At 39.5% G+C, this 27,369-nt stretch overlaps 1 protein-coding gene across 6 annotated transcripts in view; it reads right to left on the bottom strand.

Annotated features, from left to right (window-relative positions):
* Nucleotides 1–27,369, bottom strand: part of ATRN (attractin) — a 142,525-nt gene that overhangs the window by 59,288 nt on the left and 55,868 nt on the right. For all 6 annotated transcript variants that reach the window (XM_033095114.1, XM_033095109.1, XM_033095111.1 and 3 more), the window contains exons 9-19: nt 26,871–27,054; nt 25,676–25,830; nt 22,999–23,083; nt 14,377–14,597; nt 12,250–12,371; nt 11,795–11,933; nt 10,015–10,205; nt 7,248–7,467; nt 5,434–5,619; nt 4,644–4,877; nt 1,185–1,322 (exon numbers count right to left, since the gene is read on the bottom strand). In XM_033095114.1, coding sequence (XP_032951005.1) covers nt 1,185–1,322; nt 4,644–4,877; nt 5,434–5,619; nt 7,248–7,467; nt 10,015–10,205; nt 11,795–11,933; nt 12,250–12,371; nt 14,377–14,597; nt 22,999–23,083; nt 25,676–25,830; nt 26,871–27,054 — 1,875 coding nt within the window. The remainder of the gene's footprint in view (nt 1–1,184; nt 1,323–4,643; nt 4,878–5,433; nt 5,620–7,247; nt 7,468–10,014; nt 10,206–11,794; nt 11,934–12,249; nt 12,372–14,376; nt 14,598–22,998; nt 23,084–25,675; nt 25,831–26,870; nt 27,055–27,369) is intronic.

Here is a 27,369-nt window from a genome sequence, read left to right as displayed (position 1 = left end):
GATGCACTGTTCTGCTTTCATTTCAAAAACCACCCTAATAGCCCCATTTTATACACGAGGAAACTGAACCCCAGAGAGGTTAAGGGATATACCGCTGGAACACAGCTCTCTTCTGGCTGCTCTGGGATGATTCTCAAGGGCCATGCTAAGGAGTTTGGAGGTGGAACTTGGGGTGTAGCTAGAGATATTCTTTCCTTATTTATTGCCCTGCTCAAAACCTTAAGGGTTTTTCCATTGGAAACTAGAACAATCAAAAAACAGTTCATTGGTATCACTGGTCATTTATAAAAAATATAATTTATGTTCTAACAATAAAGTGTCTTACTGCTTGCAGGAATCTATTTGACATATATAGGGAAACATGGGACTATTTAAATCTTTAATATATACCTTAAGTACTAAGGAGTCCGGCTCCTGGTTAAAAACCTAGGTGTGATTTTTTTCTGCCAACCAGAGGCTTTCCCTGGCAGGCCTTGCAGGGAAAGCTGCCCTCCACACAGGCCTGGGCAGAAGTCTCTGAGAGGAGTTGCAGCCAAGGTCTCAGGAACCCCTGGTTGGCCACCTCTTTCCCATATTTGCATTCTTAGCGCAGGCTCCTTCATTCCTAGGTTGTATCAGGCCCTGGGCAGAGGTCTTCTTCGGGTGACTTTGCTGAACCTCCTTATGGGGGAGGACGGAGAAACCTTGAAGACACTTTCCCCACTCTCAGTCCCCAGTGTTTTCTCACTCCCAGCCCTTCCCCTTCTACCTCCCTCCTACTCCAGGGTCCATAGGAGGCTTCTGCTGAGCCTTTTATTCAGGGCTCCCTCAAGAGTGAGACGCCAATCCCCTCCCCTGTCCCCCACACATCTGTGCTCATCCACCTGATACTAAACCAGCATGCCATTCTAGGAGAGACCAAGGGGAGTCAAAGCTTTCTCCCGTTTAAGCCTCTTGCTTATAACATCGCAGTAAGTAATTAAAGCCTTAATTTTTTCATTTTTGGTTTGTTGCTTTATCTGGCTGCTCTGATAGGTGGCAGCTCTTGTCACTTTCTCCCAGGCTCAGCGGAGCTCCTGACAAGCATGATTTAAGAAATGCAGTATCCAAAACCATGTAGCTTCTCCTAGATATTCAAGTCAAATAGGAGCACTATGTTCCTCCTGGGTTGCAATCAGTAACCCTGATGGATGGATTTGACTTACGCTGACATTTCCCCCCGTTGGTGGGATCACCATAGAAGCCAGATATGCAGGTCTCGCAGTGCTTGCCCGTGGTCAGGTTCTCACACTTCTCACAGATACTCTGATTAATGCATTTGCTGTGGCCATTGCACTGGCAAGCTGTAAGAAAAATAATTTTCAGGGGCCCATCCCACAGTAGAACTGGGTGGAGTAAGTTCCACAAGATTTATTTGCAATTATCTGTTTAAGTTCCTTATTGTTTCTAATACAAAATCATAAAAACTGGCCCGCTAAAAACTAGTTTGAGAAATAAGATCAAAACATCAAAAAAGAGGTAGCCCAGAAAATCGGAAATATACCACAGCAAGGTTAAAGGACATAGCCATTTAAAAAAAATAACTTTTGCTCTTATTCAATGTAAAAAATAATATATGCTCAGGATAATAAATTTGAAAACTATAAGGGGAAAAATCATATGTAATTCCACCACCCAAAGATCACTGCTCACATTTGGAATCTTTCCTTCCAGTATTTTTTCTACAGAATTTTACACATTTGTGTTATTTTACCACGTTATTTCGTCAATCATAAACAAAATTTTAAATGGCATAATGATTTCTATGAAACGTAACAGTTATTTAATCATTCCCTTAGATCTGATATTTAGTTTACTTGCAATTTTTTATTTTCAGAAAAATAACCATCTTTATATACAAACATTTCCATAAGTGGAACTAATAAGATTCCTGATGTACACAGGATTTTACTAGAAAGGCATAGAAGCCTGGACTTCTGTGGGTGGGGGAGCCATTCTCATAGCACACACCTGTACCATAGTGAAGAGAATCTCTGGTTCTGCAGATCTTTTCTCCCCCCAGCTTTACTGAGCTATAACTGACATACAACATTGTGTAAGTTTAAGATGTACATGTGTTAATTCAATACTTGTTTGTTGCCAAGTGATTATCACCATAGAGTTAGTAAACACCTGCATCACATCACATAATTTTCATTTCTTTTTCATGCTAATTGTCTAAGATCTATTCTTTTAGCAACTTTTGCAGATCTGTCCTAGTTCATCAACAGCTTTTTGTTGTTTTTTTTCCTACCATCTCAGCAACGTTCCGTAGCTTTGCACCTGTCCTGTTTACCATGTTTTCTACCCTATCCCTGCAGGTATTTGAATCATTCTATATAAAATGCAGTTGAAAAACCTAAAAAAAATAACTACGTCAGTTATGACTGCATCCAAATTACTTAAAATGTGTGATATATACACATTGCTCCTGTAAAGATGAGAAACTATGTATATAGTCATCCCTCGGTATCTGTGGACACTCAAGTCCCTTAGTCGGCCCTCTGTATCTGCAGATGCAGAACCCACAGATACAGAGGGCTGACTATAGAGCAAAATGGCAAAGCACAACACACACAGAAAATGTAATACCTAAAAGCATTTACAAAAAAAAAAAAAAAAATCTGTATTCTGGTTCAAGGTAAAAAGATTGAACATATGCTTCTCTCTCTCACCTTCAAAATCCTACTGACATTGCAGAACAAATATAAAAACAAAGATAATCAATAGGAGTATGGGATAAGAGGAAAAAGTGCTATCAGAAGTAGTGTGAGATACTTCTTAAGTATTGAGGAATTTCTAAAAATTATAAAGCAGACAGGGCCGATCTGACAGAAAAAGGGGAGTTGAGACACCTGAATCCTAGGGTACAAACTGACTAGATGCCCTTTCCCAATTGACATCTGAACAACCCAGCAGAGGCTGAGAGCCAGAGCAGGCCTTAGGAGAGTGATGGACAGCCGGAAGTCCCTCATGACATGCTCTGTGCCTGCTCAACAGCTACCTGGGGCATCTGTCCAGGAAACTGCAGTAGGAAAGGTCAGTTCTGTAGGGTGGGCAGGACACAGGAGGTTAAGGGCATAAAGAAAAACCAGGGCAATATCCCAGCTATCTTTAGGTTGCCATGGTACCCATGGTGGAGGGGTACTTGGGACAACCATAAACATGCCAAATGCATCCATGCCCCTGGCCTGCTGCTCCTTTCTTCTCCACGGAGGGAGGAACGCAGACCACTTAGTAACAGTCAAATCAGACCAGAGCTCGAGAGCCCTATTGCTGGCTAGCCAGCCTCTACCTTAGGACAGCGTACCACACCTTCGCAACAGCTCTGTACACCTAATACTGATAAATCTAGACATTCAGTTTTAAATACAAACCAATCTTGAGGAGCCACCAGTACAAGAAAATCATCAACCTATGTAAGCACTACTTGGATAAACATGCAGGAGCAACCAACTCTGAAGGAAGGGTTAATGCAAGAAACTTAAGAGAATGAAAAATACTAATTTTAGTATATTCAAAGAGGCTTGAGAGATTATTGCACCCATAAAATAAGCAAACTCTGAAAAAAAAAACCTCACAATATTTAGACCTTGCAAAATGAAAAAGGATAAAACAAAATCAGACAAAAAACAAAAAACCCTCAATAGGTTAAACAGAAGAACACATATGGCTAAGAACTATCTGCAAGAAAACACAACTGTATGCCAATAAATTTGATCACTCCAATGAAATGGACAAATTCCTAGAAAAACCCAGATTACCAAAACTGACTCAGGCAGAAACAGAACATGTGAATAGACTATAGTAAGTAAAGAGATTGAATTAATAATCAAAAATCTTCCCACAAAGAAAAGTTCAAGCCCAGATGGCTTCACTGGTAAATTCTATCAACACTTAAAGAAGAGCTAATGCCAATCCTTTGCAAACTCTTCCAAGTAAATAGAGGAGGAGGGAATATTTCCCAACTCACTCTATGAAGCCAGTAATACCCTGATCCCAAAGCCAGACTGTCATCACAAAAAAGAAATCCCTCATGAATACAGACACAAAATCCCCAACTAACAAACTGAATTCAGCAACAAATTGAAAAGGATTACACATCATGAACAAATAAATGGCTTTAATCCCAGAAATGCAAGGCTGTTTTAACATCCTTAAATCAATGTAATACATAGTATTAGTAGATGAAAGAACAAAACCCACATGATCATCACAACAGATAACAAAAAAGCATTTGACAAAATCTAGCACCAATTCATGACAAAAACCCTCTAAAGGCTAGGAACAGAAGGAAAACTTCTTAGCCTGATAAAGGGTATGAAGAACTGGAGATGAAAAGAGGAATTCCAGTTTTTATTTTATCTACATCTGTAATATTTAATTTTTTATGATGAACTTATTTCATTATGCTTGTAATGAAAGTTAGCAAAACAACTCACTTGAAATTCTCAGCATTTTCATTAACTGACAGTAAAAATACTTTACATGTAAAAGTATTTCTCCTAAAATGATGTTATATTTTTTTCTTACAGGAAATCCATTGAAGTAATGTAGCTTTCAAGGTTTTAGTCTTTGTAAATAGGTAGTGAAACGCTTGATTTTGTATACACGAGACATCTTACCTGGACAATGAATGAAAGACCAGTTGTATCTGCTGTCCTCCAGGCACATACTGGAATTGAGAAGGGGCTGCGGGTAGAAATTTCCTGTAGGGGCCTGAGAAGGCATCTTCACTGGTCCTTTATAGGAGCCCTCTATGCATTTCCCTTTGCCAGTATTGCTGGGATCAGTACACCAGCCGCAGCCTGGTTGCTCCAAGCAATGACTACAGGTACAGTAGCCTGAACAATTTTCAGCTGTTAACAAAACAGAAGTTGCAATTCACTATCACATGTAGATCTGAATTCACTGTATTTAAATTACCTTTTCCTTTGACAGACTATTCAAAATCCGTGAGTCAAAATTCGTATTTTGTTATGATTGTTTAAATGACATCATAAATTTGAGGAGCTCAATATCTTGCCCAACATGAAACAGGGACTCCTCCCCTCCTCTCTCAATCCCAGACTGCTGGAGACATAAGGGACCTTAGAGGTCACCTATTGGAAAGCACTTGCTTTAATGAATTAGAAGATTAAGATGTGGCAACCTTACACTGATTGGGCAATGTGATACTGAAGCTGGGCAAGTTATTTCTGTACTCTGTGATCCATCCTGCATTTATTTACTTGTGTTATTGTGCTACATTCTGTATGAAGGTCCTCATCAGGCAGTCTCTGGACAGACCAGGGCACAAGGTCAAGTCTAGTCTCGTGCCTAAAATGTTCAGAGGCCAACAGTACTGCCCCACAGCAGGAGATGTCACCCACACACAGGGCACTCGTGAGTGGCTCGGGCTCCTTTCTCACTTACGGGGGCAGCTGCTCATGGTATACCACTCCATACACTGGCCAAAGGGGAAAGAGGCGACGTAGGCATTGGAGTCCACGCACTGCTTCATGTTGCTGCACCACATGCACTCGGAGCTGCCACTCGTGCACTCTCCACACGCCGTCCGCAAGGCACACGGCGTCCGGCACTGCTTGGCGCTGTGGTTCGCTGGGGAAGTAACCAAGAGAGACACTTAGAGTTCCCACCATGTCAGCCAAGGTCAAAGGCTTTTCAGTGTGGGCTGTGACCCACTAGCGTGCCATGAAATCAATTCAGTGAGCTCCACTAAATGAAGGACAAACTAGAAAACATTAGAGTCACCATGTACTGTTTAGTCAAGTATATTTATACACTCGGGGGAAAAAAAAACTATTGTTCTTTTCAAAGAGCATTCAGGACAGACATGAGGGAATAAGCTAACCTTCCCGTACAAGTAGGGGTTCTAAAGATCCTTACCATACAGGGGACGCAGGCTGAACTTCAGGGGTTTTACCACCCACCTAAAGATGCAAAGTCCTATCTTGGTATATTTGCAGGAAAGGACCACAGCATTATTAAGTACACCAAAGCATGCAGGATCCAAAATGGCAGAAAGGTTCCCATACAGGAACTTTAGAAATTATATTTTATGATGAGTCCTACAGTGCTAAGACTTCTCTTCTATGTCTCCATTTTCCTCAAATTACATCACCTTCCTAAAAGGAGACACGATGGCAGTGGAGTCCAGCCTCCCAAAAGTGCTCACAAAATCCCACCTATTGCTTGTGAGTCCCTCCGCAGGAAGATGCACATTTTGGGCTGGTCTGCATGCTGCAGATGCTGCCCGGGCCTGCCTTTAAGATGCCTAAATGTAGCCCAGAGGAGAGATTCAAACCTGGGAAGCTACTCCAGGTGGTCGTTCCTTAGTATTCCCCCACAGCTTTAGCACATCAGGTTGCTCTGATTTTTTGTTTTTCGTTTTTGCTTTTTTTAAATAAATTTTATTGGGGAATATTGGGGAACAGTGTGTTTCTCCTGGGCCCATCAGCTCCAAGTTGTTGTCCTTCAGTCTAGTTGTGGAGAGCATAGCTCAGCTCCAAGTCCAGTCGTCGTTTTCAATCTTACTTGCAGGGGGCACAGTCCACCATCCTATGTGGGAATTGAACCGGCAACCTTGCTGCTGAGAGCTCGAGCTCTAACCAACTGAGCCATCTGGCCAACCCTCCAGAAGCTCAGTGGCAGCTCACTGTCTTCAGTCTAGTTGTAGAGAGCGCAGCTCACTGGCCCATGTGGGCAGTCGAACTGGCAACCCTGTTGTTCAGAGCTTGTGCTCTAACCAATTGAGCCACCTGGCCGCCCAGGTTGTTTCTGTTTTTGATGAGAACTGCTCTCATCATTTTTCTCCCCACTGTCCCTTTTGTCCCGCACTGTCTGTTCCAATCTTTTCTTTGCTTTTATTTGTATTGCTGGTTCTTTCTTCCACAGCATTTCTCTGCCAACACCAAGAAATTTGCCTTTCAGAGCAATTCTCAATACTTTCTGTGGTCAACAAACCAATCAATCTCATTGTTAAATCAGAATATTAGGTTCTTTGAGTAGTGTTATTTTTATTTTGGCTTATTGCTCATACTATTCAGAGCCAGAGACTATTTCCTCCTGCTTCTAAAATTCTGGGTTATACTCTGCGTCATATGCTTGAAATCAGTACTCCATCTGTTTTTCATGAATATTTCATACATCTCAATACCTAACTATGCCTCCTACAGTTTTCTCTTTCAATGAACTTCCAATACCGCATAATTCCCCCATATACTTACCAGGCCTTTCACAGACACTACCATTGAGTGGGTTGATGCAGGTTGCAGCCTTCAAGCCCCGAGTACTGGGTTCTGACAAGATTCCACAGAATCCAGCATCACTAGGCTCTGATGGCATCCACTGTAGCAAAGTATTTGTGAATGGGGACATATCTTCCCAGCACCAGTAGGACACATTGATCTTCCGAAGGCCAACCCACGGGGTCAAGGTCAGCTTGGACTATAGGCAAAACAGACATGGCTATGAATATAATCAGTATCTTGACCAAAACAGGTTTCTCAATAAAAATCAGGAAGGTACATAGACCTCACAGATACAGGAAAACCTCTCTACCTCCAGATTCACCCAGGGCAGATCAGGATAAACCATCATCTTTGTTATATATCATGCCTGGCACTTCAATATGGCCATTTTATAAAGAACAAAAATACAGCTCAGAGAAAATAATATATCAAAAATTTCAAAGAATTAATAGCAAAGCAATAATCAAATTCCCAAATTTTTACATCTTATGACAAATTCTATGAAGAGATAGTCATCACCTCCAACCTTGGTTTAAATGTGCTGCCAATATTTATGAAATATTAGTTATACACTTATCCTAAGATCACTGTCTAAGCCTGTTCTGAGGTACTGGCCAGTTCAAATGATTGAAGATTTCCACCTTTAGCTGGGTGGTATTGGCTGGCACTGAATTTTATACAGAATAACAGGGCAGTAAACCCCTGGGAGAATCTCTGTCTCCTACTCTACTGAAATTTTCTTCCCGTTACATTAAAAAAAAATTTTTTTAAATAAAAATATAAAGTTTAGCCCAGAAATGAAAGATATTCCTTATTTTGGCAGTTACAAAACAAAATGTATAATGTATTTTCATTTTTGAGAAGATAAAAAAAGCATGCCTATTAAAAGATCTAAAAGGAACACACACCCAAAAGTATTATTTTAGTTGTAATGAGTAATATTTATTTTATTTTTAATGTTAGTATTTTCTAAATTTCCTTTGAAATATGTATTATTTTTTTAAAAAGATAATTAAAATTAATGCTTTTCAAAAGTCCTTTGATAATTTCCCTTTACTTTCACAATGAAATTCAAAGCCATTAGCATTGTAGACAAGGCCTCTCAGGATTTGGCCTTGATCCTTCAGGCGGCCCAGCTACAGCAATTCCCTTCCACCCAGCCTGCAGCCAGCCATGCACTCTTACCGTAGCTCACCCCTCAATCTCCACAGCTTGCATGAGCACAGAGAGCCCTTCCCTTTTTACCTTTTCACCTCACTCCTTCTCACCTGCAGGGGCTACCTCTTTCTGGCTGTCTTTCAGCCAGATTACCTCTGCCCTAAAGGCTAGGTTGGGTGCTCCTTCTTGTTTATCCATATATTCCTAAGCTTGGGCTCTAAGTCTAAACTTACAGCTGTGCAACTTTAGTTGTCTCTCATCTGTCAATCTTAACACAGGACTGTGAATTCCTGTTATATAAAAGTAGTCCCAGCAGATCAGACTACCCAGAACCTTCTAGAGCTAGAAAACCTGAGGAAGAGAGAAGATGGACAAGATATGATATCTGTGACCAGCTGGGATAGCTGAATCCTTCTAACTAGCTATTCTTTCAGACACATGGAATTGGGAGTCACTAGTAATGAGCAAAGCTATAAGCCAATACATTTCCTGAGGGAGTGACTACATGTAACATCAGCCAACATGTTGCCAAGGACAGAACACTGGGAGAGGCCCATATCTAGGGGTGAGGCGAAAAGAAACAAACAACATAGTCAGTCTCCAGTGGAGATTATGAAATCTGAAAAAGCTTTCAAAATATAAAATGTAAAACGTCGCCATACTGGCCGCTGAGTGTCCACACCATACCAAATTTGTGGGAAAAAAGACTAACTGGAGAAAAGTAAAATATAGGCCACCTCCTACCGGTTGCAGAATGGCACTCTCGGTGGTCAGAGACCACGTGTGGCCAGGACGCAGACCACACTCCACGTCTCACTTAAGAAGGCTACACCCAAGGAAGTGTTGCCAATTCCTGCTCCTGCTTCACTGGACGAACATTCCCCCACACTGCTCTGTACCACAGCCAGCGGTGCTGAAAAGCTCTGTCCTAGGAGTGTCTCCTTAACTGAGCGAAGGACTATGGACTCAGTGTAGAACTATGGACTCAGAACAACCAAATGTGATTGTGGAATGTCACCTACAAGCCGCCTGAAAGCACTGCGCGGACAGGAAGAGAACTTGGCGCCTTTCTGTGCTCAAAAACTCTTGATAAGAAGGTACCCTCTCCTTTTGGACTGGCCAGGTCTAAAAAGGACCCGAACAGGTGTACATTTCCTAGGGTGATAAACATTAAATCATAATACACATTAATAAAACCGCAAATCAGAAACTCAGGTGGCTTAATTCAACCTAGCTAGTTAGCAGTGACATTCTCCTCCCCCACAGCAGAACCCAGGGATAAACCAGATACGAAATCAGCTACTGATGTCACAAGGATATGTGCAGATACACGTTACTATTCAATACACATGTAATTATTCAACTATCTTATCATTTAATAGATATGACTAGTAAAAATAAATGTTAAAAATTTTAAGGTAAGAAAGAAGGTAGTAGAGGAAGAGAACCTGACAGTGCAGTTCCATGGTCTATTACACTGAACACACACCCCTCTTCCTGCCAAACGCATCACAGGTAAGCTGTACTTATGCCCTCAGTAGAAAGGTACATATCAGAAACTTAAGTTCTCAGGATTTTAACTCACCATGCTCTGCGATGACTGCATTATTCGCAGCTGCTTAAGGACAAATTCCACCTTCTTCTGGGATGTAAGAGAAGCCAAAAAGGCATTGTGGTTCCTACAGGACAATTTCGCGTTGTCATAATTCTCCCTTGCAGTAGTAATTTTCAAACACGAATTTACAACCAAATGCCAGCCAATGCCACAGATATTTTCTTTTGCAAAAGAGAGAGAGAAAAAACGTTTTAGAAATCATATAAAACTACTACATTACCAGTTTGAATTACTGAAAACCTAAATGGTTTTTGAGATTTGAGTTCCAGGTCTTTCCTTAGGGTGTGGTGAGGGCATCAGACACATTACTAAGGACCAAATACAGAAGATACAAATTTTAAAAATGTTTATCAGTCATATTTCCTGGATCTGAACAAACATATTCTGTTGAAAGAGCTTTGTCCCGTGAGTATCTACCTAATTGAGTGTAAGACCACAGTCCAGGACTTTGGATTGAAGAAGACAGTCTTGTATCATAGAGGAAAATGCCTGTTTGGTGCCAGTGTTGGATTTTATAAACCTCCTTTTGAAGAACAATTAGGAAGGGTGGGGTATAAAACTGCAAGAATAGAAATGAGTTGGTGAGTGAACAAGTCTATAGTCTTCAAAAGTTGCACTGCTTTCACATCAAGTGGAAGGTGAAATCAAGTGCACAAATCATCCCAAAAGTGAGGAGGAAAAATCCTTTTGGGGGGGGGGGAAACCCAAAGTGATACAGCTGCAGCACAAAGCAAGCCTGCAATCTGCTACTGCGATCGCCCTGAACCCACCCAAAGAACTACACAGAAGCTGTGAAGTCTTCCTGAAGACAGTGAGTGAGCAAAGCAACTTCACCAGAACCAAAGTACCCTGGAGACACCATCAACAACGTTCACTAATGGTCAGTGAAATAAATTAAAGGTACCATGGGACAGGGATCATTTAAAAGCAAATAAAGATTTGCTTCTCAAAGTGTGGCATCAGTGTCACTGCTTTTTAAAATACAGATTCTAGGGCCTCACCCAGATTTGTACCAGAATCTGACTTCTAGCAAGATCCACAAGTACTCTGCTGTGCACTGAAGCTTTGAAATGCAATGAGATAAAGAACAAAAAGCCCACTCATGCAAGCTAAATCAAGTACTTCCAAAGAACATTCAAAAGGTGCCTGATAGAACTCAACTGCCCTGTACATGCCTCGACGTTGCACAGAGCCACAGAAGTCCCCCTTCCTGGATATCCGGGTTGAGCAAATATATCACAGAGTTTCAGTCATGGCTAGCTGGCCTCAGGCCCCCTAACACATCATCCCGAAACTCAGAAGTGCCAAAACTTGATGTATTTGGGGCTGGGGAGCACCCCAGGAGGTGCTGCTGACATGGGCATCTCTCCTACAAACTAACTGCAGTGATCAATAAGAAGCACTCTTCATAAAGTGCCCAGTAGACTGGCTGTGCAGACCGCTGCATTCTATTCCGTTTCCATAGGAGAGTGGGGCTAAGACAGACAATGGAGCAGGCTTGATGATACGAAGCCAAACTGTCATTCAGTTATCCAGAGCAGCAGATGATGCTTCACTTTATTTCAAAGGATAGGAGCAAATACTTAAGAACTGTTATTTTGTTTTAAAAAATAACAACTATAGCAGTGGTGTGGGGGATGAATGGATGAAATGAGTTCTCCCCTCTGCTGGGTTTCATCTAGGCTGCACAGTACTGGGGGCAGGTGTGTGCAGTCTGGACCCACACACAAGATGCTCCTGCAAGGCCTACCAGGAAGGGCGATGCACTCCTGATTCCGGGGCTCCCACTGGCAGTTCTGGTCCAGGGCACAGCTCCTGCAACTGGTTTTCTTGTTACAGTAGTACATGGGGTTATCCTTGGGGCAGTTCTCATACCTGGAAATGGAGATCTAGAACACAGTGGACAAAAGCTTTTCTCTTATATCCACAGAGAAAACTCATGGTGAAGACAAACAGGATACTAAAAACAACAAAATCTAACTGAGGAAGCCAATTGTAAACAGATAAATGAACAAATAAGATACATTAGGATGTATAAAGCATCCCTTCCTAAAAGAAAACCTGAGCAATAATAAAATCCAAATCTATACTGAAGGTTTTAAAAATGATTCGGGGCCAGTATTTATGCCATACACACTATAATGTACACCTAACCTCACTCAGGATTTGTCCATCCCCCAAAATCCTTGAGAAAGCGCCCCTGACCTGGCCTTCCGTGCAGCTGTGGTTCCTAGGGACACAGTGGTCGTTGCACCAGTGGCAGTCGTTGGTGTTGGCTGTGCAGCTGTAACAATCCGTGTGCTGGTCACACCTGTCATGGTCAAGAGCTATGAAGAGAAGAAAAACTTATCAACTGTGATAGCTTCCTCAGAAATGTCAACATTACAGCTGCTATTGAGCACAATATGAAACTGAGGTTAAAAAAAAAAAAGTAACAAGGGTTGGGAAGTAAAATGAGAAGTGCAACTGTTAGGAAAATATATCGATATGTTCATGCTAAAACAGTATTTAGAAATAAGTAAACAATCTGAAGACATATTTTGTACCCACTCCCCCAACAAAAGTACAAAGAAAGTGAAAAACAAAGATAGGCTAATTTAATTCAACAACAAGATATAATGGAAGTAGGTCTGGTTCTTTAAACATTTTCTTCCCAAGAAAAAAAATCAACTAGCAATAGAATGAATACCAAGAGCTGCCCAGGAGCCAAACAAAGTAAGGCAGGCGACCAAGCCATTACTCCCAGCTATAAATGAAAGGCTAATCAGGGCACAGGAAATCGACAGCACCACAGAACCACAAAGGAGGCGCTAGGCTGAGCTACATTTTGTACACACATATGTAAATTCAAGGGTGCAAGTTTGAGAACTTCTGGGTTACTACAGATCTGCTGCATCTCCTTCTGACTGACCGTAGACAGGTCAAGGTCAGCAACAAAAGCTGCACAACCATATTGCCTCATCTGTTGAATCACTCGTGGACATGGCACGTGGTGAAATCCATGGACAAGAAAAAGCAGGGCCCTCCCTCACAAAGACTCCAGCAACTGCTCCTGGGTTGCTCTTCCTGCCCTGGTCATCACCCCAAGGACCGGGCCCAAACAGAAAGCAGAGTGAACCGTGGAGGCGATATTTTTGAGATGAGTTAACAGCAAATGGGCTCATATTGACCCACCTAAGATAAGTAAATATTATTTCCTATAAACTTGTACGTTTAACTTGAACTTTAAAAATTTGGTTAAAAAATAACTATATCTCATTGATTTTACACCTTTTAGGAGACAGTCACCAACCCTACCAGGTTCTGCTCATCTCAGTTCTCCAGCACTCACCAGCCCACCAATGAACCTGCAAGGTTGCCTGGCTGTTCTTACTGAGGATTTATGTTCAGCTTAATTTGGGGCATTCCAGGAGAGTGAAAGCTGTTTCTATCCACTATAAGTCTCATAGTAACTACTACACCATAATAGTCAAGAAATTCAATAGTCAACATACTTAAGGTAAACAAACATTTTGCAGAGACATTTTTCTCACTTTAAAAGGACTTCCTCACATATTACTTCACTGGATTGCACTGTGCTATATGTCAGAGTAAAAGGGTAAGAAGCTAAGGAGGCAAGATGAAGAAAGCTTGGAAAACATAAAGGGAGGTTCTAGAAGCAGGGATCACTGCTCATCCTCAACAACTGTCTCTCCTGCTATCATGGCTGTGCCCAACTAGAGAAGCTAGAAAAGAATAGTACTTTGAAAAGATAGCAACTCTACCTCTATCTATGAGAACAATCTACCTCCACACAGCTTCTCTGGGCTGGCCCTCTAATCTCATCCTTAAAGTTACAACTGCATTGTGCAATATGGTAACCACTAGCCACATGTAGTTTTTAATTTAAATTAATTGAAATTAAAAATTTAGTTCTTCGGTCACACCGGTCTCATTTCAAGTGTTTTATAGCCACATGTGGCTAGTTGCTACCATATTGGGACAGTGCAGATATAAAACACTTCCACCATCACACACACACAAAAATCACTGTATTGTATTGCCTCAAAGCAATTGCAGCCAGGTTCTGGAGTCGGTATACAAAGTCTGTGAATGCCAAGGAGGTTTTGGTCTCCATGATTCATAGTCAGCTTCTAGGAGCCACATGGCATGTTCCCATCCATAGTAAAGATGTTTACAAACCAATTTTCAAACACCCATAAAGCCTCTGCATAAGTTATTGCTAAGTAATTTTGGATAATAAAATGAATATAAAAAGTGTACATACGCTGGTTCATATATTCAAATAAAACAAGATCTCAAATTAATTGAATTTTAAGAGAAAAAACATACTTCTTTTGGCAAAACATTCTGACTTTATTTTTTCTTCTTGTGCTTCAGTTGCCAACTCCCAGGAGACACACTGAGATGAGTCAGTGTCCCACACACACCGGATGCCAGGTCCTGCTGCTACACAAGCAGCTTCACTCCGATGTGCTTCGCACTGTTCCGAGGTGAAGACCAGGACGTCACTGAGGAGGAGGCTATTGAAACCACCAAATACATACATGGAGCTAAAAGAAAAAAGGGGGGAGATTAGTTTCCTGAAACTGAAACCTTATATAAACAAACCTTATGCAAACAAAGGCATGATACACTTTTTATAATCTTGACAAATCTTATATACGAAAAGTTCTGTAAGAAATTATTTTTCAAGATCTCAAAACACATTCTTATACCCTTCTCTCCCAAATTCCAACCTTTCGTTCTGGCCTGTCCTACCCACATTAGTTCCAATAATCCACCTTCTTTTTACAGAACTATATTAAAAAGTTCTCATGGTAACCTGAAGACTTTTAACCAGCATTCCCTGGAATATTTTAGTGTCATGGTAAGCTAACATCGTTTAAAATTAAACACATAATTCTGTATCTACATGTTTTTAAATATTAAAAATAAATATGTACAATTTAAAAAGCACAGGCAACACCTCCCTAATTAAAACAGTGTAATGAAAACATAAACCAATAAGAAACAGATAAAAGTGCACATGCAAATTTAGCACACAGTAAATGTGGCATCTTAAATTAGTGGGGAAAAGATGGACTTTCCAGTAAGTGGTATCAAGGTAACTAAATAAACATAGAAAATGATAAAATTGAATCCATTTCTCATTCTCTACACCAGAATAAATTCCAAATGGATCAAAGAACCACTTGGGGAAAAAAAAAAAGGAAACCACACATGCACTAGAAGAAAACATTGGTGAACTACTCTATAACCTGAGAGTAGAAAAAAATCCCCATGACTTAAAATACAGAAGGTAATAAAAAAAAAATACTGAAAAATTTGATTATATACTTTTGTATAGAAAATAATGAATAGTGAATATAAGCAAAGTAGAATAATGAATATAAGCAAAGTAAAAGAGAAATGGTAAACACTGTGAGAAAATTATTTATAAGCTGTGTTACAAGGAAAGGAACATCCCTAATTTAGAGAGCTTCAGCCAGTTTGCAAGAGAAAAAATGGAAACAGCCTCCAACATATAAAAAGATGATTAACTTCAGTCATAAGAAAAATGCAAATTAAAATTATACTGAGGGACTATTTCTAAACCTCAAAACACAAGTCTGACAAATATATGGACTGGTGAGGCAGTGGGGAAATGAGCACTCTCATACACAGCTTCTGGGCATACAAATGGTACAGCCTATAAAGGAGAATTTGGCAATATCTAACAAAACTATGCATTTACCACTTGAAACTAAAATCACATTTCCAGAAGTCTGTCACAAAGATATAATAGTAAAAGTACAAAAAGAAGTATATGTGAAACTATGCACAAAACTACTCACGAAAGTTAATGACAACAGCAAAGACTCAAACAGCAAAGACTCAAATTAAATGTCTATTAATGAGGAATGTGATGTATAAACTATGGTGCATCCACACAATGATATAGTTAAGTAGATTTAAAAAGGAATGAGGAACTGTGAGGGATATAAATTGTAAATGTCTAACTATTACATTGTTTTGTGCACCTGAAACTAATAAAAAAAAAGGAATGAGGAAGATTTCTACATACTGCTATGGAGTAATCTCTAGGATATATGGTTATGTGGGGGGGAAGGAAATATAGAGAAAAGTATATATAAAGTGTGCAAACATTTATCTACTAAGGGAAGAAGAAGCTCAAACACACACACAAATTCATTTTTCTCTTTAAGGAAAAGAATAACAACAAAGTTTCTGTTTAACTTGTCTTCTTAAAAAGGCCTAGAAACAATGACCAACTCCATAGCAATGAACACGACTAGTACTTACCACTGTCATATCTAAAACCCATTCTCTCCCCAACCCCTCAAAAAAACTAAGACTCTAGAGAAAAGTCTCATTTCATGTCTGGGACAAGAAATGTTCATGATGAGCCCAGAAGATCTTGGCATGCCAGAAAGAAAGGAAGACTATGGTAGTATTGAGAAGAATCAAGAGCTAACATAAAGAAGTACTTACTGACCAAAATTGGGAAATGTTTGAAATTTAATAAGAATAAAAATTACAATAGATTGAAACACATAAAACATTTTTAAATCCATGAGTTCATAATGATATACAACTCCTCCCCACAAAAGAAACCTCATTTGTCATCTTTGGAGAATGCTAAAAAATCAGCTCATCATTTTGAAAATTGGTAGTTGTCTCTCAGTGGGAGACTTTGTTGGCTGATGCCAGAAGTGCAAGTCTTCCTTGGGTCCAGTGTCAGGATTTCCAGCCTTTTAAGTCAAGCCCAATTCCCCTTAAGAGAGATGGTGATCACAGTGTACCTTAATAATGATTTCACATATCTGGTGGATCGAAAAGATGTGTTTGAACATGACTGCAAAAAGCTCAGAATATAATGGAGAAGCCCCTTTCTATCTACTTGTTTCTGGCTGAACATGATGCCTTGAAAACATAGAAAATAAAAACCAGGGCACACTTGTAAACCTCCGGAAACTTGTATACATTCCCCCAAAGCACATACAGATCCATCAGCAAAGAATGGAATCCTTACTGGCTTAAATTGCTTAAGCAAAACCATTGACCAATCACTGGCTGATCACTAAGCAACACTGACTTAGAGGCTTAGAGGCAATGCCTAAGAAGTCAAATTAAAAAAAAAACTAGGCATAAAAATCAGCAATGGCACATTGGGGGAAACAGACTCTAAGAACTAGTCTAGGTAAGACACTAAACAAACAGCAAAAACAACAACCGGTGGTGATGGTTGGGGAATCAGAATCCAGACCTGTTACACTATATTACCTAAAATGTTTTGTTTTCAACAAAATATTAGAAGCTATGCAAATAAACAAAAAATTTGACTAATACAGAGGAAACAAAACAATCAAAATTGTCTCTGAGGGGGCCTACATGTTGAACTTAGGAAACAAAGGCTTCAAAGTAGATACTATATTCTTAGAACTAAAGGAAGCTATATATAAAGAATTAAGTGAAAGTATGACATCAATGACTCAACAGATAGAAAATATCAATAAGGAGATATAAATAATGAAGAATACCCAAATGGACATTTTGGAATTGAAAAGTACAATACGTAAAATGAAAAATTCACTAGAAGGATTCAACAGCAGATTTGAGCTGGTAGGGAAAGAAACAGCAAACTTAAAGACAGATCAATAGTGCTTCTACAATCGGAAGAAAAAGAAAATATTGAAGAAAATGACAAGAGCCTCAAAGACCTGTGGGACACCATCAAATGTTCAACATACATTTAACGGGAGTCCTAGAGGGACAGTGAGAAAGGGCAGAACACACATTTAAAGAAATAATGGCTGAAAACTTCCCCAAATTTGATGAAAATTTCATCCATAAATCTCAACAAACTCCAAGATTAACACAAAAAGATCCACACTTATATACATTCTAATCAAACTGCTGACAGCCCAAAACAAAGAAAATCTTGAAAGTAACAAAAGTAAGACAACTCATCACATACAAGAGAGTCACATGAAGATTAATGGCTAAAAAACAATGGAGGCTCTTAGAAGGCAGAGGGATGACAGTGAAAAGTATGGAAAGAAAGTGTCAAATAAGAATTCTCTATCCAACAAAACTATCCTTCAAATATAAAGTTGAAATTCCCAGATAAGCAAAGAGAATTCTTTGCTAGCAGGCCTGTCTTAAGAGAAATACTAAAGTAACAATAATAGTTGGAGCCTTCATTATCATCTCAGTGTCAATAATGGAGAGAACAAAACATAAAATCTGCAAGGATACACAACACTTGAACAATATTATCAACCAACTTGACTTGCCATCTATAGAACACTCCACCTAACAACAGCAGCATACATATTCTTTTCAAGTGCATGTGGAACATTTTCCTGGGTAGACCGTATGCTAGACTATCAAAAAACTCAATACATTTTTTAGATAAGGAAATCATCAGAGTATGTTCTCTGACCACCACAATGGAATTAAATTAGAAATCAATAATAGGGAGAAATTTGTCAACATAAAATCCTGACAAGAAAAATATGATCACAACTGACAAATACCGTATGATCTCACTTATATGTGGAATCTAAAGAAGAGAATAAGTGAATGAACTAATCAGAAACAGTTTTGGAGACATAGAGGAAAAATTGAGGCTTGCTAGATGGGGTGGGGGTGGGGATAAAGGGGAAAGTGGGGATTAGAAAGCACAGTCAGTAACCCCAAGATTGCCGCAGGGATATGTAAGTCAATTTGGGGAATGTAATCAATAATGTGAAGATTTTATAGGGTATCTGATGGACACTTGTCTCATTAGAGAGACCACCTCAGGGATGATGTAGATGCCTGATCACTGTGCTGTACACCTAAAGCTGAAGCTGAACAATAATGAATGTCAACTACAAGTTTATATATATATGTGTATATATATATATGTGTGTGTGTGTATATATATATATATATATGTATGTATGTATATACTTACAAGAAGCGGGGTACAGCATTAGGAATATAGACAGTGGAAATGTAATGGCTCTGTGCGATGTCAGAGGGATAGTGGATTGGGGGAGGGGGGTTGACACAGTGTGAGGGATATAAATGATAAACGTCTAAGCAGTACTTTGTTTTGTGCACCTGAAAGTAATAAAAAAATAAATAAATAAAAAAAACCTGACTAGTTCTTCAAAAAATTTTAAAGTAGAATTACAGTATGATCCAGCAATTCCACTTCTGGGTATAGACCCAAAAGAATTGATAGCTGGGACTTGAACAGATATTTGTTTACCCAAGTTCATAGCAGCGGTATTCACAATAGCCAAAAGGTAGAGGCAACCCAAGTGTCCATCAACAGAAGAATGGAAAAACAAAATGTGGCACGGATGCACACACACCATACATACATACATACGTACATACACACACAATGGAATATTATTCAGCCTTAAAAATGAAAGAAATTCTAACACATGCTACAACATGGGTGAATGAACCTTGAAGATATTATGCTAAGTGAAATAAGCCAGTCACAACAGGACAAATACTATATAATTCCACTTATATAAGGTACCTAAAGTAGTCAAATTCATAGAGATACAAAGTAGAACGGTAGTTGCCATAAGCAAGGGGAAGGGTAGAACAGGGACTTACTGTTTAATGGATAGAGAGTTTGTTTTGCAAGATGGAAAAAGTTCTGGAGATGGATGGTGGTGATGGCTGTACAACAATGTGAGTGTACTTAATGCCAATGAACCATTCACTTAATAATGGTTAATATGGTAAATCTTATGAAAATTTTACTACAATTTAAAAAGTAATTGGTAAACCCCCCCTGCTTAACAAGAAACAGAAAATCTGAATAGACAAACCTATCACAAGTAAAGAGATTGAATTACCAATTTAAAATCTTCCCACAAAGAAAAAGCCCAGGCCCAGATGAGTTCTACCAAACATCAAACATTTAAGTAGTAATACCAATCCTTTACAAATTCTTCCAGAAAATAGAGAGGGAAAGAATATTTCTTAATTTATTCTGAGTCCAGTAATAGCCAGACAAAGAAATCACAAGAAAACTACAGAGCAATATCCCTCATGAATATAGGTGGGAAATTTTTGAACAAGAGGATAGGAAAACTTTTGTGAGTGATGGATATGTTTTCTTGATTGTGGTGATTTCACAACTGTATATGCATGTCAACATTTATCAAATTACACCCTTCAAATATATTCAGTTTACTGCGTATACCAGTTATATCTCAATAAATCTATTAATAGGCCATACATGTAGAATCACACATATTTAAAACAAAAGCAATTGTATTATACAATAGGTCCAGAGAAAGTTTTTAAAATACTATTGTGGAGACCAAAGCCACAGGTTATCAAAGTGATGCAGTTTGTAATAGAGTATAACGGGCCACATCTGCCACACACATGGTGTCTCTGTGCCTCTTGTGTGATGTTCACGGGACAACCTCAAACCTGCCAAATACTGTGCCAGATTAGAACCTGAAGAAGGAGTTAGGCCAGGGCTGTATAGACAGGTGAGACACCACTACCCTTAAATATCAGAGGAAGCTTTGTGTGGCAGAGGATTTTGTGCTTCTCTTGCAAAGAGTTAAAGAACAGAAGTAAGATCAATAGGCAGAAGATACAGAGAAGCGGATTCCTGATACTACAAAGGAGAGCTTGCTAATAACTGGAGCCCCCTTCTTGGGTGAGTTTTCCCTTCCCTGACATGTTTAAAGGGTATCTTCTTTAGTAGGCATGTTCACCAGCCCTGACCATGTTTAAAAGGAATGCCTTACATTAAGTGGGAGTTTGGAACAGATGATTTCAAGGATCTCTTCCAACTCTGAGACTGAAATGCCACGAAGACCGATATTAACCCACAATGAGGTATTAAGTAATTAATTCTCACTGTGCCTCAATTTCCCTCGTATCAACCAAGGACTAAAAAACTAAACCAAGGACTAAAGAACTAAAGCATAAAGGTATTAAGTAATTCATTCTCACTGTGCCTCAATTTCCCACAAATCAACCACGGTCTAAAAAACTAAAACTAAGTATTCGTTACTATATCTGAAAACTGACACCTCAACAACCAAAAACGAACACCAGTTTTAATTTTTAACCTCACTATTGGCTTGCGTAGTATCACATTACGCAGTCTAGATTCAACTAGTCAATTTGTTGCTTAAAAAGCTCCATCTTGCTCCCAGTACAGCTGGTGTTCTCAGCCATTCTGAATCCATCTGGTCACAAGTCAGCTACTTGAGGGTAGGCAGAGTTCTTCGAAGAGACTTGGAGCAGCCAACTGAAAGGAACAGCTGCAGCTATGGCAGCCTCAGTGTCTCACAGCCCGTTCTTCTTCCTGCCTCCCTCAAAAACCACAAGGATAACACCCAACACTGCTGGTCGGCTAAGAGAACCACTATTCAAAACAAAGAAATCATGTCAATCCAAGTTTCTCTTTTGGTGAACTGTGTCCTACTACATGACGTCCCTTGTCATGCCCTGCCCCTCCAACTCTGCCCACATACGCAGACACTCACATAGAGGCTCAAACACACCCTTGGAATTATACAAAAATAAAAGCATTCTTATAACTCAGGCAAGCCAACTCCCAATTTTGATTCATGGTTAATTATATCTTACGGTAAACTGTCAACTTCTGAGTTTGTATAAAACCTCAGAATGTTTTAATAGAAGACCCACTTAGGTGTTTGCTAGTTATCATCACTGTAGTAACAGCTGCCATTTAGCAAATGCCTATTATGTGCCAAATCCTGTGCTAAGAGAACACCAGGAATATAAAGATGAAATGAGCTGAGGCCAGGCACATAGGCAAAATGATGACAAAATGGCCCCACTGCTTTTCAGATGAAAACAATCGAGAGGCACTTAGAAAACTGGGTTTTCCTTACCGAGGAAATAACAGATTACAATTCAAGATAATACTTCAAATGAGTAAAGTAGTTAAAATCCTTCTGCTTTAGTATATACCTAGCAAGAGTTCTCATAGTAAAACCATAATAAATTTTAGCTAAGTGATTACTCTATAAAAGATGTCACCTTTTTCCAATATGTAAGTATTGGAATTCTTTCCATTCTCCCTTCACGTCTCCAAGATATGTTGCTTTCTTATCTTTCCTAACCCAAGATGAATTACCTTCATCTGACTTCCATCATCACAACAGAAATTTTGAAAGCAGAAGGAATCCTAACATCATATAGGCATTATAGCATTTAAACAGTTTCAGGACTGATAAGGCCTAAAATTTCTAAAGGTGAAGTAGACAACAGTAATAACAGCAAAAACAAAAGGAGAAAAATTAATAATATGATTAGGCTGTTTAACAGATCAAAAATCTTTAAAGCATCCTGTAAAGAACAGGTAGAAAAGACCACTCTGAATCTCCCTTATGTGACATCTTTTCCAGGAGCAGAATGAAGAGCTCTGTTAGTTGGCGCCAGGCATTTTTGAGCAAGGCAACGAGACGTGGGGCGGACTTCAGATTATCCAGACTACAGACAGTCTTGTATATAAAGCTTCACGGTCTCCCCATTTCTGTTCCCCTACCTACACCCTATCTGAAGTGCCCTCTTTCTGTTTTTTCAAATCTCTCCTTATCACTCAGATACAACTACAAGGAACTTGACAACCTAAGTACTGCAAATGGTAACAAATAGCAGAGGCCATAAGACAGTAACTGCACATAATTTTTGTTGTCCCATGCATTCAGACAACACTAAACAGCATACTCCTACAATCTAATGAACAAGGCATTAGAAGTAATTCCAATCCGTATCAAACATTTTAAATATAAATCAGGAAATTCATCCCTACATAATTCTGTGACAAACTAACAGGATGAGGAAATCCTGCAAATAATATGTAAGTCCAATCCTACCTTATATTTTACTTCATTTTCATTTTAGACACAAGAGAAAAGAAGCAAGCACTTCTCGAGTTACCTGTTGTATAAGACTGCTGAATGGCCAAACCTGTTGACGTCATGGTGGAGATCAGGTCTGGGAAGTACTGACCAGCGATCACAAGCTAGGAGCAAGAAAAACACCTTTCAGAAGGGGCTGCCATTCATAATCAATAGGAACTGCCATTTTCTTTGGCACGAACACTGTAACAAACACAGCCTTATAAAATGTGTCTCTCGCTTTTTCTGAGTCACACCATTATTTCTGAGGTAAAATGCAGTAGCAGTAGAACAGCAGGGCATGAAAGAAAGGCAATCCTAATTAGTGAATGTCTCCAACATCCATCAGTGAATGTCGGATCCAACATCCGACACCCACACCACGAACTCTGTTGCTTATCAATTTTATCTGCTAGAATGTTTTTTAACTTAAGCAAATTTTACATTTTTCAAAACGTATGAAAATAAAACACGGAGGTTCCATAATTATTTCCTACTCTATACTGACTTGCCCAAACAGTAGCTGAAACAGGAAAATACAGGTGCAAAATTAAAACTAAAAAAAAAAAAAAATTCATACTTTATCTTATTTTTTAGAAGTCCTTTCCTAGATCCCTTAAATCTAGTAATTTTCTTTTGTTCTGATCCATGCTAGCAACTTCTCTTCTGGACCTTACCGTCAGCTGGTGCTGCTAACCCCCGCCAACCTCATATTTCACACTCGCTGTCTCCTCTGCGATACTTGGACATTCACACCCACTAAGCAAAGGTTCTTCCTTCTACTCAGTCCAGATCTTTATTCAACCTTGACAACAACAGCTTTCCCTTCCTTCTCCTACCCAGCCTAGATTCTGTGGTCTCAGGAAGAACAGAGGCCATCAGCTCCTCTGGCTTCCTGCCCACCCACCTTGCTTCCTTCCCTAAAACCACAGTGTGGCAGGGACCCCCTCCTCTTAATGCACCTGGCTTTCACCACAACATTTAAACATGCCCAAGGGGGCACTCAACTTACCCCTTTTCTTCCCTTCATAGGTAAGTTTTCCTAATTAAAATAGTCAACATTCACTGCATAGATCTCACTTTACATTATTTTTTAGCCTCCTGCCATCTGGATGACTCCTCCATGTCTACAGGGTAATAAATAAATGACTTCTTTGTTGCTATATCTGAAAGACTCTCCAGTCCTTATTTTAATCCCTCTGTAGCCATTGTTAACTGTATCCTCGCAGGTCACCAATCGGCCTCACTTTCTTCCTACTCCTCTGACATGGTTTCACAGTCTCCATTCCCTTTGCCACTTCTTTATCCATCTGTCTCCTGGCTCTTTGCTCATCCCTGATGACACAGGCTCCCTACAGAAGTTCACCGCCTCCTGGAGCTTCCCACTGATTTCTGTATTGCTCCATCCCACAGTAACCACCAGCTGAACATGCCCCCAAACTCAATTTACTTGCCTCCTACCAGGCCCTGTCCTTCTCCTTCTATTTCCAGCTTTGGTAAAAAGCACCATCTACCATGGTCCACACTAGACACCGGGAATAAAGATGCTTTCATCTCTCTCAAAACAGTTATTCTCAAACCCATCTATCTCTCTTCATTCTCATTGACATTTCCACAGCCTTGGTTCAAACCCTCCTCAGAGCAACAGCCTTCGTCTCCCATGTTGCCCCTTCCCAACCACTCACCATAATGCCACAAAGAGATGCCCCTAAAACACATATATGATTCTGTCACCTCTTCTGTAAGATTCTTCAAAGAGCCCAAGCTCCTCAGCATGACATAAGAGGGTCCTCAAGATCTGACCAGTCTGATAGCTGCTTGGTTTTCTAGTTCCACTTGAAGCCACTCCTCCACGATGTGCTGCTAAGATACAGCCCAAACTAACCACTCACAGGCCCCAAGGACCTATGTGGCATGGTCTCTTTCCGCCTCTCTGTCTCTGTACATGGGAGTCCTTCAGCTGAGAAGTCCTGCCTAACTTCGCCTCGCTGACTTCCCAGTGTTCCCCAGGACACAGCCTGGATGGCCCCTCCTCGAGAAGGCTTTCCCTGACCACAACCCTTACCCCCGTAAGTTAAGGGATGTCCGTAGGTGCTCTCATATATTCATCTCAGAGCGAGTACCCCTTGAATTGCAATTATACTGTGTGCTCAGTTCTCTGCTTCCCCCACTATGAGGCCAAGAGCTGTAACTTATTCATCTTACAATCCCCAATGTTCAGCTCAGTGGCTGGCACAAAAATGAACGTCTGATGATATTTATACAAGAGAACGCCTAGTATTTGTTTTGCGTGAATAAATACTGCCCTCTTCTGGTCAAATATACTACCACACCAAAATTTTTTTTTTACATGTGAAAACAGTTTCTAAGGAATGAGATAAAGCTATATACTTAAACCAACTTAACACACTGCTGCTGGTGGTCAACAACTACATGACACTACTAAGTAAAGCATTTGTAACACAAACGATCCCAGCTATCCCAACTCATGCTCAAAAATTAACATTCAACCGATTAAAGGAGTGACTTCAAAAATAATTGAATATAGAAGTAATGCTTTTTAATAGATGTAACACTGTCAAATTAACATTAAAAATACTGCTCAGGCCTCTTTGAAATGGCCTGACCATTTTTAACCTACAATATTTTGTTTCCTTTAAAATCTTACTTATAAACAAAGAACTCTTGAAGATAAAAAGGGGCTTTGGGAAACTTACCAATGTCATAAGCCATGAAATCTGAAGAAAAGCATTTGGCACCATGGCTCATGGATGTGTCATTGTGTGTGTTTCCCCCAAACACCAGCATGGTTCCACTCACTATCACAGCTGTGTGCAAGTAACGGAAAAATCGGCTGTCCTTAAGAATGGTCCTTTCGAGTTTATTTAAAAATAATAAACACATGGTTAGTTTATTAGAATATATATCACCTATTTGCTAATGCAAACATAAGCATTTTCTTATTTTCAGACCCAAATGTGCAAATACTTCTGGAATTTTCCTTATATATTGGTAACTTTCTCAACAATAAACAAACATGTAAAATCTTAAAGACCTATGAGAATTGTGACAAAATATATTAAAAGCCTTAAAAATGGTCATGCCTGTGAACCTATAATTCCAGTTTCTGGGTAGAAATTATGTGAAATACAGACAGAAGCCTGCGCACAATGCTTTATCAATAGGACAAAAGCTAAAAACCAAAACTTCCAACTATACAGGCTCAGTATACCCACACGATGGAGTATCATCCAGCCACTAACAAGGACACTTTTAATGACAGACAGAACATATAATGGCATCCATAGCATGGTCTCAAATATGTAGGGAACTACGAAAAGAGAGAAACCATTGCTTTATAATTACATTATTTCATTAACTGAAATTTGTTTTGCATTTATTAAAATTAGCATACTTTATATAGATCAATATATAGTTCAGAGTGAGGAGAGCGCTAATCTTTTAGGTACCGAGACCATCTCTGTTTGATGATTTTATGGAATGACATTGACCCCAATAACTGACTCCAATGATGATACCTTAGCCATCAAGAAAAGTTAAAAAACAGATATAGTCTACTTAATTACAACAGTGTGCATAAACTCAGCTACATAGAATAATTTATTCCTCAGGATTCTGAAGAGCTAAAATTTTACAGTGGTACTGAGTGTATGAAAATTGAAAACCAGTCAAAAAATACTAAGCATTTTCTAATCAACCTGCTACAAAATTATGGAATAATGCAACAAAATAAATACTATTTTATTATCTTCTGCCCACTGCCCAATTTCTCTATTTACAATACTGAAAAGAATTACCTGCTAGGCCTGCAAACAGAAATATAGCAGCGTATCTTCCCAGCGATTGCCAGAATTCACACCTTAATCTGAAAGCTCAAGAAAAAGCACCCACCACATGTGTGTGTCCACGTCGTATCTGTAGAGATCATCTGCGAGCCGGTATTTATTGGCACTGAAAGCCTTGTAACCTCCATGAACATACAGGGCCCTGGTCCCTTCGTCATAGACACTGCTGTGGCCATAGCCCCCTTGGACAAGGGCGCCCTGGGTATGTAATATACTCCACGTGTTCTTATCTGAACAGGGAAAACAGTTAAAGGCAAATGTTGAAGGCTCCTCCTAACATTTAAAATTACCAAATAGCTTAGGACAAGAGAAGAGATTTCAGGAGGGCTGATACAGACAACTTTCTTTTATCTTTTTATTTTTAAAGGAAGACCACATAAAACTTATAACAAAGTCAGGCGGCCAAACTTATCTGTTAAAGGTTATGATGTTCTAATATGCCATGTAGAAAAAGAATTACATGAAACTTATAAGACTCAGATTCCCCATAGTTGAACACTTCCCCTCAATTCCCCATGACCTTTATTGACCAATACAAAGATGGA

Source organism: Rhinolophus ferrumequinum, chromosome 23, assembly GCF_004115265.2.
Source record: "Rhinolophus ferrumequinum isolate MPI-CBG mRhiFer1 chromosome 23, mRhiFer1_v1.p, whole genome shotgun sequence".
NCBI classification, from domain to species: Eukaryota; Metazoa; Chordata; class Mammalia; order Chiroptera; family Rhinolophidae; genus Rhinolophus; species Rhinolophus ferrumequinum.
This window is presented reverse-complemented; position numbering and strand designations above follow the sequence as displayed.